Source organism: Helicoverpa zea, chromosome 17 (assembly GCF_022581195.2).
Source record: "Helicoverpa zea isolate HzStark_Cry1AcR chromosome 17, ilHelZeax1.1, whole genome shotgun sequence".
Taxonomy (NCBI): Eukaryota; Metazoa; Arthropoda; class Insecta; order Lepidoptera; family Noctuidae; genus Helicoverpa; species Helicoverpa zea.
In genome coordinates this window covers 11,008,732-11,026,265 of record NC_061468.1, presented here as the reverse complement: position 1 = coordinate 11,026,265, position 17,534 = coordinate 11,008,732, and the positions used below count along the sequence as shown (strand labels likewise).

The 17,534-nt window shown below is 38.1% G+C and overlaps 3 protein-coding genes across 3 annotated transcripts; 1 reads left to right on the top strand and 2 right to left on the bottom strand.

The window, feature by feature from the left end:
• Positions 1 to 172: 172 nt before the first annotated feature.
• On the bottom strand, positions 173 to 7,021 carry LOC124638309. Its single transcript, XM_047175243.1, has 2 exons — positions 6,745 to 7,021; positions 173 to 2,388 (listed from the first exon to the last, which is right to left on the bottom strand). The coding sequence occupies exons 1-2, from the start codon at positions 6,877 to 6,879 to the stop codon at positions 916 to 918; spliced, it is 1,608 nt and encodes a 535-aa protein (XP_047031199.1). The 5' UTR covers positions 6,880 to 7,021; the 3' UTR covers positions 173 to 915.
• Positions 7,022 to 7,206: 185 nt separating this feature from the next.
• LOC124638203 (dolichyl-diphosphooligosaccharide--protein glycosyltransferase subunit 4) lies at positions 7,207 to 8,705 on the top strand. The gene is made up of 3 exons (XM_047175101.1): positions 7,207 to 7,348; positions 7,660 to 7,784; positions 8,619 to 8,705. The coding sequence occupies exon 2, from the start codon at positions 7,675 to 7,677 to the stop codon at positions 7,777 to 7,779; it is 105 nt and encodes a 34-aa protein (XP_047031057.1). The 5' UTR covers positions 7,207 to 7,348; positions 7,660 to 7,674; the 3' UTR covers positions 7,780 to 7,784; positions 8,619 to 8,705.
• Positions 8,706 to 10,990: 2,285 nt separating this feature from the next.
• Positions 10,991 to 13,527, bottom strand: LOC124638302 (lipase 3-like). The gene has a single exon (XM_047175237.1). The coding sequence runs from the start codon at positions 13,525 to 13,527 to the stop codon at positions 12,118 to 12,120; it is 1,410 nt and encodes a 469-aa protein (XP_047031193.1). The 3' UTR covers positions 10,991 to 12,117.
• Between the last annotated feature and the right edge of the window lie 4,007 nt (positions 13,528 to 17,534).

Here is a 17,534-nt window from a genome sequence, read left to right as displayed (position 1 = left end):
AAGTTGGTTCAGTTGGAGCAAGATCAGAGACAGGCTGAACCGATTTCGACAATATTTATATAGTAGGCAGTTAAAGGGTAACAAGAAGAGAAGCTGAAAGTATATGTACTTCTTTGGGTACAGGTATCAGATATAGAAAATTATTGTAATTCTCTCTGAATAAAAGAGCGACTTGTTAGAAAACGGTTTATTGAATCCACATCTACTTATGTAACTATTAACAATCAAACTAACAACAACGAAATGCACTTTCACAGCATTTGAGTACGAACAAGTTAAATTGTAAATTGATAATTATTATTGTCCACTAATAAAATACTAATGGTACATTGTAAAACGTAACATTTTCTCTAATGGCACAGATTAACTGGTTTACGAAAACAAGCCAGTTTCAAACAAGCAAATTCATTATTATTATTATACAATACAGATTTGGCACTATATACGTATTTTTAGGAATGGTTAATCCTTTTTATCAGTCACTATAACAATTTAAATAATTTTAAATTTGTGATACATTTCATGGCTATCAATAATTTACCTAAGTATTTTTTTTTTTAGATTTAGGATTTATGAATACTTCGAGATTCAACATTATATTTTTTTCGCTAGACAGAGTAGGTACCCCTTTTAGGATATAGAGAGCATAAATAGAGTTTTGAATATTATAGAAGAATTAGGAAGGCATGGGTATAATGCATTTGAACAACAAGAGCGCACCTAATATCTACTTATGCCAGTATTAAATATAGACTCATTCAGTGATATGCAGTTTTTATTGGAATGTTATAACTTTGACTCTATGATGTTAATCCAAACCATTAATTTTTAACCTATCATGAAATTTTAATTCTGCATCACAAAACTGAATAATTCAAACATTTAATACTTTAAATTTTGAATGTTTTTACAAAGTTATAAATAACTCTGTCTAGCTTTTAGCTGATCAATTTCAAATGCGAGTTTTCTATTTGTTTCAACTAAAGCATTTTGAATATGATTCATATTCTGTAATTGCTCAGTCATCCCAGACAGTTGCTTCTCTAAGTACAACTTCTGTTTAGTTAGAGCCATCATAATATGGAGGAAATAGTTCCTGTTATCATCAGCCACATCAGCAAGGGTCAACTTGATGAAATCCTTTAACTCTTCAACTGCCTTTGATTCCACAGCCAAACCTTGGGTTGAGTTAGATGGCTTTAGAAGTGAAAGATTAACATTGGAGCCCCTTCCATCATCCGGAGCCCCGTTCACTATGACAGGTGAAGGAAAAACCAAGTTCTCAGTTGTCCGGCTGTTTATAGGAGTTGATATCTTGCTAATATTTTTTTCTGCATCCAATTGTCGGTACCTCAAATCATGTCTGTCACTCTTCCTCTCAAATTCTGTAGATTTATTAACATCTTCCTCAATCTCATTAGATTTATCAAGACCCATCATGACAAGGAAGGAGTCTGCTTTTGCATCACCACTCTGAGGTGACACATCCAAGTTATTTCTTGGTGGAGAATCAGAGACAAAGAACATATCTGAAGTTCTATGTCGCACCGGAGAACCAAGCTTTTGTGGAGACTGGTTTGTCTCCACTGTATCTTCCCTAAGACTTATATCAGTTGATACCATCCTTCTTCTTATTGGTTGGAATGCTACCTTGTGTACTTCTTCCTCGTGGCCTTTCAATATTTTAGTGGGACACGTGAGGTCTCTGAGATCATACACCAGCACCACACCATTCTTAGTTCCAAGAGCAACTTGGTTATCAGCATTAATCGCTAAAGAGGTTAGAGTGTATGAAGTTCTTATTGTAGATACAACATTCTGTAATCTTACATCATAAACATGCATGATTTTATCATACCCAGTAGACAGCAATACATCTCTATTTATGAGAGAATATGCAATGTCACTGACAGGTGACGCATGGACATTTTCAAAGAAGGCTTTATCTTTGTTGGTGGTAATGTCACGGATGACAATGTGGCCTTCATCAGTGGCTAGACCGAGTAAAGATCGACTCTCATGATGAAACTTCATTGCAGAGATACTTTTAGAGCAGGAAAGCTTCACTGTCAGCACAGGAATGTTTGATACAAGACCGTAGATTACGGTATCTCCATTTTGCATAGAAGCAGCAAGACTGGTGTTCTTGGCATTGTAGCTGACAAAGTTCACACACGATTGTTGGGATGGCGTTGGGAATGTTTTTGTGATATTTTTATTTTTAGTGTCCCATATCATGACATTACCACTTCTGGTGCCGATGGCGATGTTACGGTGGCCCTCTCGGTGGAAGCTGGCCGACCAGGTGTCTTTCAGTGGTATGTGCTGGAGAGTTCTGATGTCATGATCAGCTGGACTTAGTATTTCTACTACACCCTTAGAATTGACCTAAAAAAAAAATACATTGGATATTATATCAACATAAAAAATTTGGATAGGCGAATTGTTTGGTCAGTGGGTCGTCTTTTTAAATATAACATAAAAATCAGAGAAAATGCAATAAAATTTATTATTTCTATTTTTTTATATTGAAGACAGGGAAATGCTTGGTATCAATTTAATAATGGGACTATCCTTTATTCATTATCAATAGTTTTAGTTGCGTAATCTATAAACATGTTCCATTAATAACAACCATTGTGTGCCGTCGAACAATGCAGTACTTGGCACTAGGAGTGGGTAATATAGCTTTTTCACAATATCAAATCGAAACTATATATTGATATTTGATATCGGATTTCGAAACTATATATTTTCTGAAACTATATATTAACAGATACGCGTAATCCGTCTCATGATGTTGTATCATTCCATAAAGCGTATTGTGAGTGAGAACCACCTAGGCATGCGATATTGTAAATATCGTAATACGATGTATCTCTAAGGAGCTAAATTACAAACAACGGTTTTGTCTAGATACTTAGCTGAAGTTTAAACATCACTAATTTCACGTGATGAAAAAGCCTATTACGTAGTTAGAGAAAACATACAATCGTCATCATCAATGAACTGTCCTTCATACTTTTACCAGGCTTAGGACTGGCTGCATTATTGTCTGTTATGAAAAGTTTTATAATAAATTATACCTAAATGTAGGTGCCGAACGATAAAATAATGCAGGCGTATTTAACAGTTCATTTGATGATATATACAAACTTTTTATATTTACACTATTTACATTGTCTTTTTACATTTTCAACTATTTACGTTGTTTGTTCAGCATTTATTTAAATCTGTTTTCATCTAGATTTACGTTCAAAGATACGAGCTGGTTTACTTTTGATGTTGTCAGCCGAGTGCGACGATCATTTATAATTAGTCCCGTTTTGCTAAAGATCCTCTCGCATGGAACTGACGTCGCCATGATGTTTCCATATCTTTTTAATAGTTTCGCCAAGTATGGATATGTAAACTTATGTTTGCGCCACCATTCGAGAGGGCAGTTCCACGTAGTTCCTGTGAAAACTGGCAACAGGTCGTCATTCAAATAGCCATCTATTTCTTTAATGGCTTTTGACACCGGTGTCCCGACATTTTGCTTTTTTCCCACTATTTCGTTTAAAATTGTCCATGGTGAAAACTTATCAGCATTGTGGTCCTCAGATGCCGAGACGGGTGCCTCTTCTCGCGCTCTCTCCTGCGCTATAATACCACTTACTAAGTCCTGGACTCGTTTCTTAGTATTTATAATTTCATTTTCGTCAGAAAAGACAGCCAGTTTGTATCGAGGATCTAAAAATGTACATACCGAAAATGTTCCACTTCTTTCAAGATTGGAGAATCTGGTTATTAGTCCTGTCCTTAACCCTTAACTATCCAGAATGCTTTTGTGACGTAACTGACCAGTAGTGTCCAACAGACACTTTATAAATGTAGGTAAGGTACGACAAAGCAAAATAAAGTTATTTTGAATTAAAAAGACAGTATAATGTATTTCAGTAATGTTTTTTTTACACTTATTCATTTATAGATACTATACATTTTTTTTCTTCAGAATGTTCAGAGCAGACATTGCGATTGCATTTATCATAACACTGTTTAGAAGCCCGAAGAATTTCGAAGGGCAAATATAACAACGCTTCTTGCTTTTCGCAGCAAGTTCAGATGGTTGAGTAGCTACCCGATTTGACCCTGCCACATCTTGCATGGCACCCGACACCATAAGATTATGTATAAATAAATGTAAATAAAAAACAATCTACCTTCACACTTGAATCAAACAAAATGTTACTGTGTCTGTTGGACACTTGTGGGTTGATGAAGTACTATTTTCGTTTATTATCCAAAAATAATAAACTATTCATGTTACAAATATTTTCATTGCACATTTAGATTCGTAAAACATTGGTGATAAATTACATAAAAGGCCGATTCATAAAAATAAATACTTTCGTTTTTATGAAAACATAAACGCAAAAATGTGTCCGCGAGACACTTGTGGGCTGTTAAGGGTTAAAGTGTAAATTAGCTCTTTAGATACATCACAGAATTCTTCGTCCAGGAGTTTATCACATGATGATATTAGACACCGTGTCATGACTATGACTGAACTACCAGTCATATACTTTTCGCCGCTCATCGATTCTGTCGCGTCCTCGAACGGTTTCAATATTTTTGTGACTTCGGCAAGTAGCAACCACTCTTCGTTGGTAATAATGGGAAGGTCTTTTCTGATGACTGCAACTGTAGACCTAATGCAATGTTCCAGTTCCACGAAGCGCCGTATCATGTGAAAGCTGGAGTTCCAGCGCGTCGGAACTTCTTGAATCAAACGTTTTGGTACGCAGTTTGGCTGATCATTAGTTTGTGCTTTTAATAATTTCTCTAAGGCGGTACTGTTTTTTTTAAAAAAGCGCACAATTTTTTTTACTTTATCTAATACGGACTGTAGAGTCTGCTCTCTTGTAATGGCATTCTGTAAAATCAAATTAAGCGTGTGTCCATAGCATCCATAATGCTTCCAACCGATGTTAGTAACCGCTCTTTGAATATTGGCCGCATTATCAGTTACTATAAAATTAATTTTGTTTAATGTTAATTCATATTTACTCATTACATCATTTAACACACTCTGAATGTTTTCACTCGTATGAGAATCTTCGAAATTAGAACAGTCCAGCAAGATGGTCTTTAGCTCGAACTCCTCCGTGATAAAATGACCGGTAACAGCCAAATACGATTCATTGGCTCTTGACGTCCATAAGTCAGCTGTAAGACACAAATGTTCAATGCTACCCAATGTCGTTTTTAAAGTTTCTTCGTTTTTATTGTACAAGGCAGGAATCATGACGTTAGAAATAGTTTTTCTAGTCGGGAGTTGATAGCCAGGGATCCAGCGCATAACTTTTTTAAAAGCTCGTTCCTCTACTAATGTAAAGGGGTGATAACTATCTATGAATAAGTCTAGTACATCATTGTCGATCTTTCTTTTCAAGTCACCTGATATTTTTTTAGTGGCGCCATATCTTTCTATACCTTGTTGTCTTACGTGACGTGGGGGTGAAACTGTTGGATTCGCTGCTGTTGAAGTTGAGGCGATTGGGTTTGCTAACGTAGTTATTGTAGCCGATGTTGACGGTGTTGCAGATGAATCTGCGGCAATAATCTGACTTGCTGAGGCAGTTTGGAAAGTCGTAATATCTTGCTGCCCGGTAGCAACTCTCGTATATGCATCTAAATGCTTTTTTTTTAAATGTGCCTTTAGATTGCCTGTCGTACCTTTATAACTATAACTGTCACCACAAACACGACATTTGGCTTTTTTGTCCACTAAATTTGTTTTGTCAAAATAGTCCCATAAAATACTCGAATTTATACGAGACATTTTTAAAAATAGTTTTTAACACGAGTCACAAAATGTTTCAATATAAGTACCTAACCTACTCTAATTTTTACACTTAAATTTTATTTACACCTTAATACCTACACACATTAATACTCAAGTTAAGAAATTAAACTATTTTAAATACTAAACTAACACAAATTAACAGAAAATCAAATCGTAAGTAAGTAATAATGAGGAACAACAATAATGCGCTCACTCAATAATTGCTAGCACGAAACTAAAAAATAGAATTTTAAAATTTCTTTGCTTTCTAGTTCAAGGCCAGAGGACAACAAGCGTCATGCGCGAAGTTAATAAATCCTTGCAAATTATGTAATGTAATATGCATCATTATTACTTTAAAAGAAAGTTGAAATTCCTTTAACAATCTTGCCAAAATACTAAAACAATTCTTCAAACAGACTTATTGCATTTGAAATAAGGTTCAGAATAGTACCTACGGATTATTAAGCTACGTTCTACGTTGGTTTTATTAATCACGCGCTCCCTCTCTCGGCCGGCTGCTAAGTTATTTCGTCGGTGTAGAGACTAGAGATCGTGTCACATCGTGTATACTCGGTCTTTATTCGGTAAATCGGTTTAATACGATACGTACGACAAGCTCATACTCGCCCTCGGATACGTTTTGGAGCAATATAGTGTTTCGCCCGATATATAGATTCAGATTAAGCCGATATCGGATTTTAGATATTGCACCAATATATAGATTCAATATCTATATACGTTTTGTATCACCCACTCCTACTTGGCACACCCAGACATTATAATTGACCTAACTAATGCTATAGAAACATGCTAAGGAATATTCTGAGAGTTACCTAACATCAATGGGCACCTATTTTTCTTCCAGTATAGATACTAAGGTAGACCTTATAATAACAAAAATTTACGGTACGTACCTGCAACAGATATTTGCTATCATCGCTCCAGGATATATCCCGCAGTATCCCTTCATAACACCAGTAACTTTTTTTCAAATCCCAACTGTTGGTATCGTATAAGAGTAACCGGGAACTTATAGAGGAGAAATACATTCTTATGCTTACAGTAAAAAGCCCGGTTACAGACAGGAGCTTTCCCCTCTAAAATGCTTTAATTGAATATAGCTTTTAAATTAACATAATAAACAAAGTCGCTGAAAACAAATTGAAAACGTAAAATTTTGACAACTTTGACAAAAATTTGCCGATTGTTGCCTACGTAAAAATAATTTTTGGGAATATGTGAAATGGTTACAAGGATTTTTTTTTCTTCGTCCGTTCGTTCGTGTTTTATTTTGAAATAATTAATATTTTCAGTATACGATCAGAATGAATTAAAATGTAAGCGTAATTACTAAAAATTCATGATGATATTAAGTTTCAACTTGTTTTATTATAATTTATTTTAGTGCTCTGCTTTTTCATTGAATATTTTTTATCTGTGTGTCCGACTGACGTGTACTTGTTTTTATTGCGGTGGCCGAAATTCGTGCTAATATTTTAATTAATTCGCTGCAAATATGTAAGTATTTCCAGAATAAGCAGATCCAGTTAATGTACTTACTACTAAAGATTGAATATACAGAACTTCGCTTTTACTTATACAATACAAACTGTACATTGCGCACTTGGCGAAGAGACCCAGGGTGGCGTCAAAGTATCGTATGAAATCGTTTAGGAGCTGTTCATTTTCATTAACCTTAGAAAATGTAGATCCATAATGACCGTTAAAGAAACTAATTTGAACCTTAGCCTAAACCCCTCGTATCCATCCACCTCCACCCATTAAGACAATCTATACAAAAGGTTAACAAAATTACTGTTATTTTTCAGCTACAATCAGTCATCATGATCACCGACATCCAATTGGCCGTGTTCTCCAACATCCTGGGAGTCTCCATTTTCTTACTAGTAATCCTGTACCACTACATTAATGCTAACAGCACTAAGTGAAACAGGTAATAAAATAAGACTGAAAATATCTTCTGAAACATAAAATGCAGTGTCTGTGGAGTTTCTTGCCAGTTCTCCCCCTTAAGACTAGGGCTGCCATCTCTAATTTCGCCAAACCCGGACAATCATTAAAAAAACCTGGACATTTGCCGTAAATCGCATTTTTTCCCCGAACGAGTACAATTTTTTTTAAAACAAAATGATACCTTATTTGTAATCCATTTACTATTAACATACACTTAAATTCAATGAGGTGCTTCCTTAAATGAAAAGTGTCCGGGTTTTCCCTGGACACTTGAAAACATGCCCAGACAGCCCCTGGACGGCCTCCAAACGAGGACAAATCCGGGGAAACCCAGAAGGATGGCAGCCCTACCTAAGACAAACTCTTTGGAACCATGCAGCCTGTATACAACTTATTAAAAATAAAAAAATGAGTTTGGGTTTGGAGTCCTGATTGACCATGCTCATGAACCGCAGTGCCAATGTTTTGCGAAACTATTCTGATGGCTAATGATGTTAATTTATAACACAACAATTAGGCTTGGTTCCTATATAAAGAAATAATTCACTTTGGTTAAGGATAATTTTTTTAATAAGGCTCACATAAAATTCAGAACTTACTGTCCATAAGCAAATCACATTGTTTTTTATATGAACCAGGCCTTAAGCACCTGTCAGCCACTATGGTAACAATATTTGTGAAACTAATAAACCAATATTGATTATGTTTATATCAATCAGATTACTTTCATTTTCTATATTATGAAAGCAAAAAAAAAATTGTATTTCAAGTAGCTGTGAAATATTGTTTAATAAAGATTAATTTTTTGTTTCAGGTAGAACCCATCATATTGGCTAAAGCAATGTTTTAATTATATTCCATCTATGTAATTTTAGGATGTAAATAAATTAAGTACACTATATTCCCCTTTTATTTTTGTCTATTAAACCTAGCCAAACCTAACTTGTTATTGCAAAGTAAGTTTTATATGCATTCACAGTGTTTATGGTGAACTTCTTTCTTAAATATGTCATAAAGACTATCAACAGAGTCTGATGAATACTGGCCTTTGGGAATCATTTATCACCGGCACCCAGATAATAAAGTAGCCTCTGTCCTTTCTCAGGTACTAGTTAGCTAGACTATCTAATTGCAAACTTGTTTTGATTGGTTTCAATGTTTTGATGTGAAAGTCAGACAGACAGTTATTTCTTCGTATTTCTTTGCTTCTTTAATTAGTAAATAAAAGAAACAAGAGATGGCGCTGGGGTCTTCGTTTCAAACACGGGTTTCATAGAAAACGAAAGATTGACCTATCTATTGCACAAAGTAGAATTTTATCAGTAGAATGAAAAATATATGTATAATATATAATATATTCGACGTGTCGCTGCATTTTCCTTGATTTGAGCACCAAATCCCAGTCTTCGTAATATGACTTCAAATCTAGAGGACCTTACGCTATGACTATGTTCCGATGGTAGTGACAAATGTGACAGTGACGGAGCCCATTACCACCATAAAGTTTAATGTACATAATACAAAACAAACAAACTGGCCCACTGATTAAAAAAAAAGCTATTATTTCCATACTTGATTCGGTTTTTTGAACAATTACTGTAATATTTCAATAGATGGCGCTAGGTGGTTTATCGGTGACTGCCCCGAGGATATTGCAAGCTCGACTACCGTGCACGCTACGCGGTGCCAGATTCGATTCCATTCGATTTGATTCCGAGATTTGTGGCGATACTCCTGACTCCTATAGTTAGTGATAGGGGATAGGAAAAAAATAAAATAAAGGAGATGGCTATTTTTTTGCGGCACCGGTTACTTTTACCTCTATGCGACGACTTTTTTATGTAATGTTAAAGGCAAGATGAAGATGACGGATGACGCCGTGCCTTAAAATTGGGGCACGATTCTCCTAATTTTACTTAAGCAACATACGATTCACCTTCGACTGCGATCCAATCCCGACTCGATAACGATTGAAACGTATGTGGCATTCCATTATTTTTTCTTTGAAATAAACGTTTTTATCCTTTTCTGTCATTCAATAATAAATCATTTTGTCTGCAAATTATTAACTATTGCAATATGATTGTAGATCAAACTACCGTATAGACCAAAATCACCAAAATAGCAGACCAATCGCAAACCAATCGAATGTCGTTGGAATACGATTGGTCGTAGCAGAATGCCCGATATGGTTAAAACTGCGATCATATTGCGATTCGATTTCTATTCGATTTTGACATTATTAACTTAAGAGAATCGGGCCCCTGTAAGCTCAATAGTTCATACATTTTGATTTGCTCATCATTGACAATGATAACTGAACGCTGGCATAGCACTTTACTCAATAGGCATTCCGATTAACATAGTTAACTTCATTGTGGGAATCGAACCCACGACACATCTTAGCCAGTCAATCGCTGCACTACAGGCGCAATACATTATGTAGGCCTCAATTACATTTCAAAATTATATTTTTTATGTTTTAGTACCTACCTACTACATTTACAAAAAAAACTGACACCACATACCTATCCCATCAACTCAGAAAAAAATGTAACAATTTTTTTTTGCTTTTTAATTAATGCGTAAAATCTCGATGGGTTTTCGTTACCGCCAGAATCTCTGTCACTCCTCACCCATCCCCTCGAAATACATATAGAGAGTTGCTACCTAATTGCTACCAGCTACCATTAGTTGCTACCAATTGCTACCCTATATGCTATAGGTGAAGGCCATTCTGGGGCCCGATTCTCCTAAGTTAATAATGTCAAAATCGAATAGAAATAGAATCGCAATATGATCGCAATAGCAGTTTTAACCATATCGGGCATTCTGCTACTAATATAAGACCAATCGTATTCCAACGACATTCGATTGGTTTGCGATTGGTCTGCTATTTTGGTGATTTTGGTCTATACGGTAGTTTGCTCTACAATCATATTGCAATAGTTAATCATTTGCAGACAAAATGATTCATTATTGAATGACAGAAAAGGATAAAAACGTTTATTTCAAAGAAAAAATAGCGGAATGCCATATACGTTTCAATCTATTAATCGAGTCGGGATTGGATCGCAGTCGAACGTGAATCGTATGTTGCTTAAGTAAAATTAGGAGAATCGGGCCCCTGATATCAGTGATATCAGAATGGCTGGCAGGAGTTGGAATGAAAAAAAACAGTCCCCCTTTACGTGCACGTTCCCTAATATTTTATTCCACTTTTTATTTTTGCGCTTGGTCGGCGTTATTGATATATATGTTGGCACCACATTTCAGCTTTGTTGTCCTTACGGTCACTGAGATTAAGCGAGGACGGACGGCAAACAGACATGGCGAAACTATAAGGGTTCCTAATTTACTACAGAACCCTAAAAACTTTTAACACGGGTCTTAAAACGAACCAATATCAGCAAATTTTCTGGGTCATGCCAAGTCTAAACAAATTGCAAGTAAACAGTGACAAACAAAACTGTTTGCTAAGCATCCCTGCTGTTATTTGTGCAAATCATTTGTTTAATTTCCTGTCGATGCTATCGTTTCCGTCACGAGTGTCACATCTTCACGGTGTTTTGTGTAAAGGGAACCTATGAAATTGGATGAAATGATATGAAAAGAATTAGCTTGATTCATAAATAGGAATGCGACGGATTTACTTAAGGTCTCATGTTGAATGTAGTAATCTTAAATCTAAGGTGCTACATACAACTTATTTACCTAGGACGATTGCTAGGGAGTAAATACATATTTTTGAACTGTTTTACGCCGCAATAGGATTGAAATATGAATAAATAACGAATATCATCACAACAGTCTTAACGCTCTCTAACGCATAAAAAAATTGGTAGGTCGGTATTGTCGGTTCTCAAATAGGTGTCATAATAGGTTTACAAAATGACGATAGCCACGGGATCAATGGATAACACCGTGTTTTTCGAGCAAGGACTAGAAAGAAATTCTGAAGTGTTTGTTTGTTTGAACGCGCTAATCTCAGGACTCAGGGCTACTAGTCCGATTTGAAATATTATTTCAGTGTCCCATTTATTGAGGAAGGCTATAATAGGTTAGTGCTAGTGCTATATAATTTTTTGACCACAGCAGCTCAACGTTTATCGGTAGCCCAACACGACTGTTGCCGAGCCAGAGAAACCCGTCTGCCTGAAATATGGAAAACTATATTTAATTTACAACCTTTTATTTTGTATTGTGTATTTAAATGAGTTATTTGCAATTTTTACAAAAATGTATAAAATCAGCCTTGCTCTGTGTTGCACAATGGGTCACATCACTATACTTAGCTATCACTCACTCATACTTTAGAATTCTGAAAAATCTTCCAACAACCGTTTATAAGCTAAAGTTTTTACATTTTTAGCATAAATAAAGTCAAAATGGTTGAACTGCTCGTAGGGTATCTTGTATTTGTCAACTACATTGTTCAGCTTCTTACTAAGTAGCTCCACATCCGTGGTGTGTGCGAGCCAGTCTGCGTCACTGTACAACAAACAAACGGGCGCTACTATCTTATCCAATGCATAACTCGGAGGCACTTTAACACCGTATCTCTTCATATTCTCATCACTACCGTAGTCGAATTGCCTAAAATCCCGGGATATAAGTCCTTGGCCGTAATGAGCAAGTTGCTTCACCGATGCTCCGGCTGGCATATGGCCGAATATCACAGGCAAATTGGTAACATTGAGCTGACCAAAATCAAAACCAGCGATTAGGAATAAAACGTTGCTACATAATATCGAAGCTAGGGGGCCAGTGCCGCAGAGTTGCCATTTAACTGTATTAATTGCTTTACTGTCCGGTAAAAATTCATACACCCCAAACGTCTGCGAAGCACCGTGTATGATTGATGTTCCCGGTGCCAACAGTCGGATAACCGGGGAAACCACGTTTGCCATAAAAGCAACGGGGGACAAAGCAACCATAACAGATATCTTTGAGTTATATTCGGGCTTTTCAGAGGTCATCACGAAGAAAGATGTCGTGCCTTGAGAAAAGCCGGCGTATTTCAGAGTTTTTGTATTTCTTTTGGCTAACACATAATCGATCATAGCTGGGAGGTCGTATATTCCTATTTCATGCCAGGAGAAGTCCCAAAATGCTGCACTTGAAGGCTGCAGGCTTATGTGACGTCGCGAATGCTTACTGCCTCTAGCATTGCCCATCCACACGTCGTAACCTTGATCAGCTAGCAGGTACGCGAGGGCGTTGCCGGGGCCCGCCACCACGAAGTCGTCAGCACTACCGAGTAACCCATGCATGAGGAACACCGCGGAGCCGTTGCTGGGGATCCTGAACATGGTCAACAAGAAACCATCTTCTGTTGTAGCTTCATGTCTTTCTACAGAATATCCATACTTGCGAAGGATATCTACAATGCTCATTTCAGCATCTTCATTTGTTTTCCCAGAGTTGAAGTCTGCCATAAATTTATCGACAGAATCTACGACGTTAGTCTTACTGATTTGTGAAGAAAGTTTGATAGGGCCCAGCGCTCTCGACACCGCATAAGGCACTTTTGTTATCAAATTAACACCGGCAGCGAGAGCATTTGATATCGCAAACGTAGCTGAAGTAATTATTGGATGCTTGATGAAGCTTTCTGCGAAGCTCTGTGTTATTTTGGCTATAGATCGTGATATTATTTGGTCTGCCATTAAGCCATTTCTAAAGTTTATGAGAATGAATAATATAACAAACTTCTTCGTCATACCGACGAGTACTCCGAATTTGGACTGAGTGTAAACTGTCCGGATTCCATGATTGACCTTGTCTCTGTGTAGTTTTTGCGATTACATCTTTCCGCTTGTTAGTGGCGTGTAAATGAAGTTTGATCATTGTCAGTAAAGTGGTAAAGTCATGGTTAACTAATAGTTATTAGGTCTACGTGGGTAATTAACGCTGTTTAAGTTGACAAAGCCTCTCCTTTAACTTTGTCTAACATCACAAGTTGACCCTTTATAACTTTTCATGTAGGCACTTTACGTGGTTAATTAAAATCATAATAAACAAACATTATGCTTGTTTCGTTACTTGACTCCCCAACGCAGCAAAACTTTGTCATTGGACCCGTACCTATACTATTATATGTCTAAGAAAGATTTCTTAATAGCCTTCACACCACGAAAAGCCGCTTTTCAACTATGAAACATCCCGATCATTACGATATTGTTGATATGGTAGTAACTATTACCTATAGTAATCTGTCTACTATGGCCTGAATCGGCCTGATAACATCTTCAAAAGATTATTAAAGCTCCGCATCCATCCGTGGGCTGTACACTACCTGAACGTGCCCCAAAGGGTGATAGCCATTAGGCTAATCCGGGGGTACCGCACGATCTTCCGCGAAGCGGCTGGCCTACTTGCTGGACTGCCACCGTGGGATCTGGAGGCGAGGTCCGGCGCGATCTCATGGTGGCCTGGAGGGAGCGACTGTCGCAGCCCAGTGCAGGGCACGCCACCATCGTGGCGGTAAGTCCCCTCTTTGAGGAGTGGCTCGGGAGGAGTCGCGGCGCCCTCACGTACCGCATGACGCAGGTCCTCACCGGACACGGTTGTTTCGGGAGGTACCTGCACCGAATCGGTCGTGAGGAGGCGCCCGGGTGTCACCATTGTGCAGACAGCCCCGAGGACACGGTGGACCACACAGTCCAGGTGTGCCCCGCATGGGAGGGGCACCGCCGGGTCCTCGTCGAGGCTTTGGGCGGCGGCGACCTCTCGCGTCCGGCCCTGGTTCAGGCCATGGTCCAGGGCGAGAGGGAATGGGATGCCGTCGCCTCCTTCTGCGAAGCGGTCATGCTCGAAAAGGAGGAGGCGGAACGCCAGAGAGTTCGCACCTCTCATCCCGGCCGCCGCGCTGGACCAGGTAGACACCATGGGCGCCGGGTGTCGCGAGATGACTCCCGGCCACCGTAGGCGTGGGTCTGTGGGTGGTGAGTTCGGGTGGCTCATCGCCCCTCTGTCTACTTAGACGACAGACCCGTGTCGACGTCGCGCGTTGTTCCACGCGCTCCTCAAAGAGATGTCAGCAACCCCAGCGGGGCCCAGCAGGGCCAAGGCCTGCCGGGGCTGCGGGTTGTTCGAAAGAGATACCGCGGCCCTGGTACACAAAAGGCCTATGACGGAACACGACGGTTTTTAGTCAGTAAGAGTCTGACACTCCCTTTCCGCTGCTAACCCACAGCGGGAGGGGTCATTTGATGATTTTTGACGTCGTTAAAAAAAAAAAAAAAGACGTCATATTGCGATTCGATTTTGACATTATTAACTTAGGAGAATCGGGCCCCTGTTTTTACACGTTGCCGTCGTGGGCAGAAAGTAAAAAATGGTAATAGGTACCTACTCAATACACGAACCACTCTGTTGAGAGTGATAACCACAAGAAAGAAAGAAAGAAAGGTACCTACTCAATAATGTTGTTAACACAGAATCTAAACCTAGTATGTACCTACTTATGAAGTAATACTACCTACTACACTTACTATTAGGTATATATAATAGTCTATGCTCGTACCTAAATACATACAAAAGACATGCAATTACTTGCTACCCATGTATAGAAGTTTAACCAGTTAACCAAATAGGTGCCTTCCTAAAGTAGGATGAAATTACAACCAAATGGTTTTAATTTTACATATTTTTAGTATCTAAATGGCTATCATCTGATAAATCTTGCCATCAGTTATCTACCCAGGCATTAGAAGCTGCGTGCATATTGCAATAATTGTTTATCAGATTTATATTTTTACGGCCGGTTGCGCCCTAATTCAAACCATTAAATACTTTTAGGTATTTTCCGTACCTACGTGTAGTAAAGTAGGTACTTATTGGTCTTTTTTTGGATGGAAAATGTGTTCTGTAGGTAGGTATCTATTAGTGTATCTATATGGACCATATGGTATATTGTATGAAAGTATGGCATAACGTGAATAACAAAATTTATGAGGTGTAGGTCCGTTATTCTATAATTAAGTAGGTATATTACAATAGCTGTTACCAATAGAAAATTAACTTTTTGGAACTGTGTATACGCAATTATAATAGAATCACTATTCGACTATTAAAACTAACGGAAAGTCCTTTTAAAATCAAACTAAATACATTCTTATAAAAACCGACTTCCAAAAACCCTAAAAAGCACAAAAAAATCTATTGTTTTTGGAACTCGGTTTTATTTTTAGCTTTTCAGTGACAAGCAAAGTTGCCACTATCCGCATTAGTGAAAAGTTCTCGTCAAGATTAGGGCTGCCATCCGTCCGGGTTTCCCCGGATTTGTCCTCGTTTGGAGGCCGTCCGGGGGCCGTCCGGGCGGGGATTCAAGAAGTGTCCGGGGAATACCCGGACACTTTTCATGTAAGGAAGCACCTCATTGGATTTAAGTATGTGTTAATAGTAAATGGATTACAAATTAGGTATTATTTTGTTGTAACTCCTTCAGGGAAAAAATGCGATTTACGCCAAATGTCCGGGTTTTTTTAATGTTTGTCCGGGTTTGGTGAAATTCGAGATGGCAGCCCTAGTCAAGATGAATAATTTGAACCCAAACTTTTATTTATTTTTTATTTTAAACACGAAGTAATTAATTAATAAAAAATATAATAAAGTCATAGAAAACAAGGCACCATCAATTTTCATTCAGCTGCTCATAATTTTCCATCTTTGCCGGCGGTTTTTTCTTACAATAAAAAATCTTTATTTTCTCTTCAGTTCAGTACGCAAGTACATTATACAATAATTTTCATTTTTTGAGAATGGTGTCTGGTTAAGGGCCTATGCACACCACGTTTTTTAAACGCGCCGTCGACGCGTGTTTGTAGCGATACAGACACGATACGCACGCAAGACAGACGCAGCCTGTAGACCTTTGCACACCTATACAGACGCGATGCAAACGCGCGCGTGTAGCGATGCAAACGCACGTTTGTATCGATACAGACGCGCCGGTGACGCGCGTTTGCATCGATACAAAGGACAACAAACTGCTCTGCAGGATAAAAACGCGCCGTCGACGCGCGTTTGTAGTGATGCAAACGACAACAAACTGCTCTGCAGGATAAAAACGCGCGTCGACGGCGCGTTTAAAAAACGTGGTGTGCATAGGCCCTTAGACAACTAAGTACCTATCTATGTTATATAGGTACTACTAGCTTTCACCCGCGGTTTCACCTGCATATCGAGGTAACTATTTCCCGCACATGGTTAAAGAGTTAATTAGTTCATAATTAAAAAGATAAAATAATATGCCACACTTGTGCGCATGGTACAAATATCTGCTTTCATAGCAATTTGTAAAATTTGAACTCATGAATGTACAAAGTACAAAACATGTCTTACTAAACAATTATTTACGTGTTTTCCATGTATTGAGCAACTAGCTATTGACAACTGCTTTGCTTGAAATCATTTGAAAAATAAAAACTAATAGAAGTTCAGATAATAGGACTGTAATGGCTGTAATGGTACCATCCCTTGCCTGACAAGGGACTTCAGACTGTTTGTTTCGGTAGTGATATATATACTTTAACTTAAACACATAGGTATACCATATTCGTTAATCATATGGACCATATTCATGTACGTGCATAGTTGATTTTTCAGGTTAGGTTTCCACACCGTTTTTGTACGAATAATAATGATGATGTCCTCCTAGCCGTCAGTCAATTATCGGCCACGGGAGCTGTTTTCAGATAAGGAGATTAGCATCAGCGCAGGACAT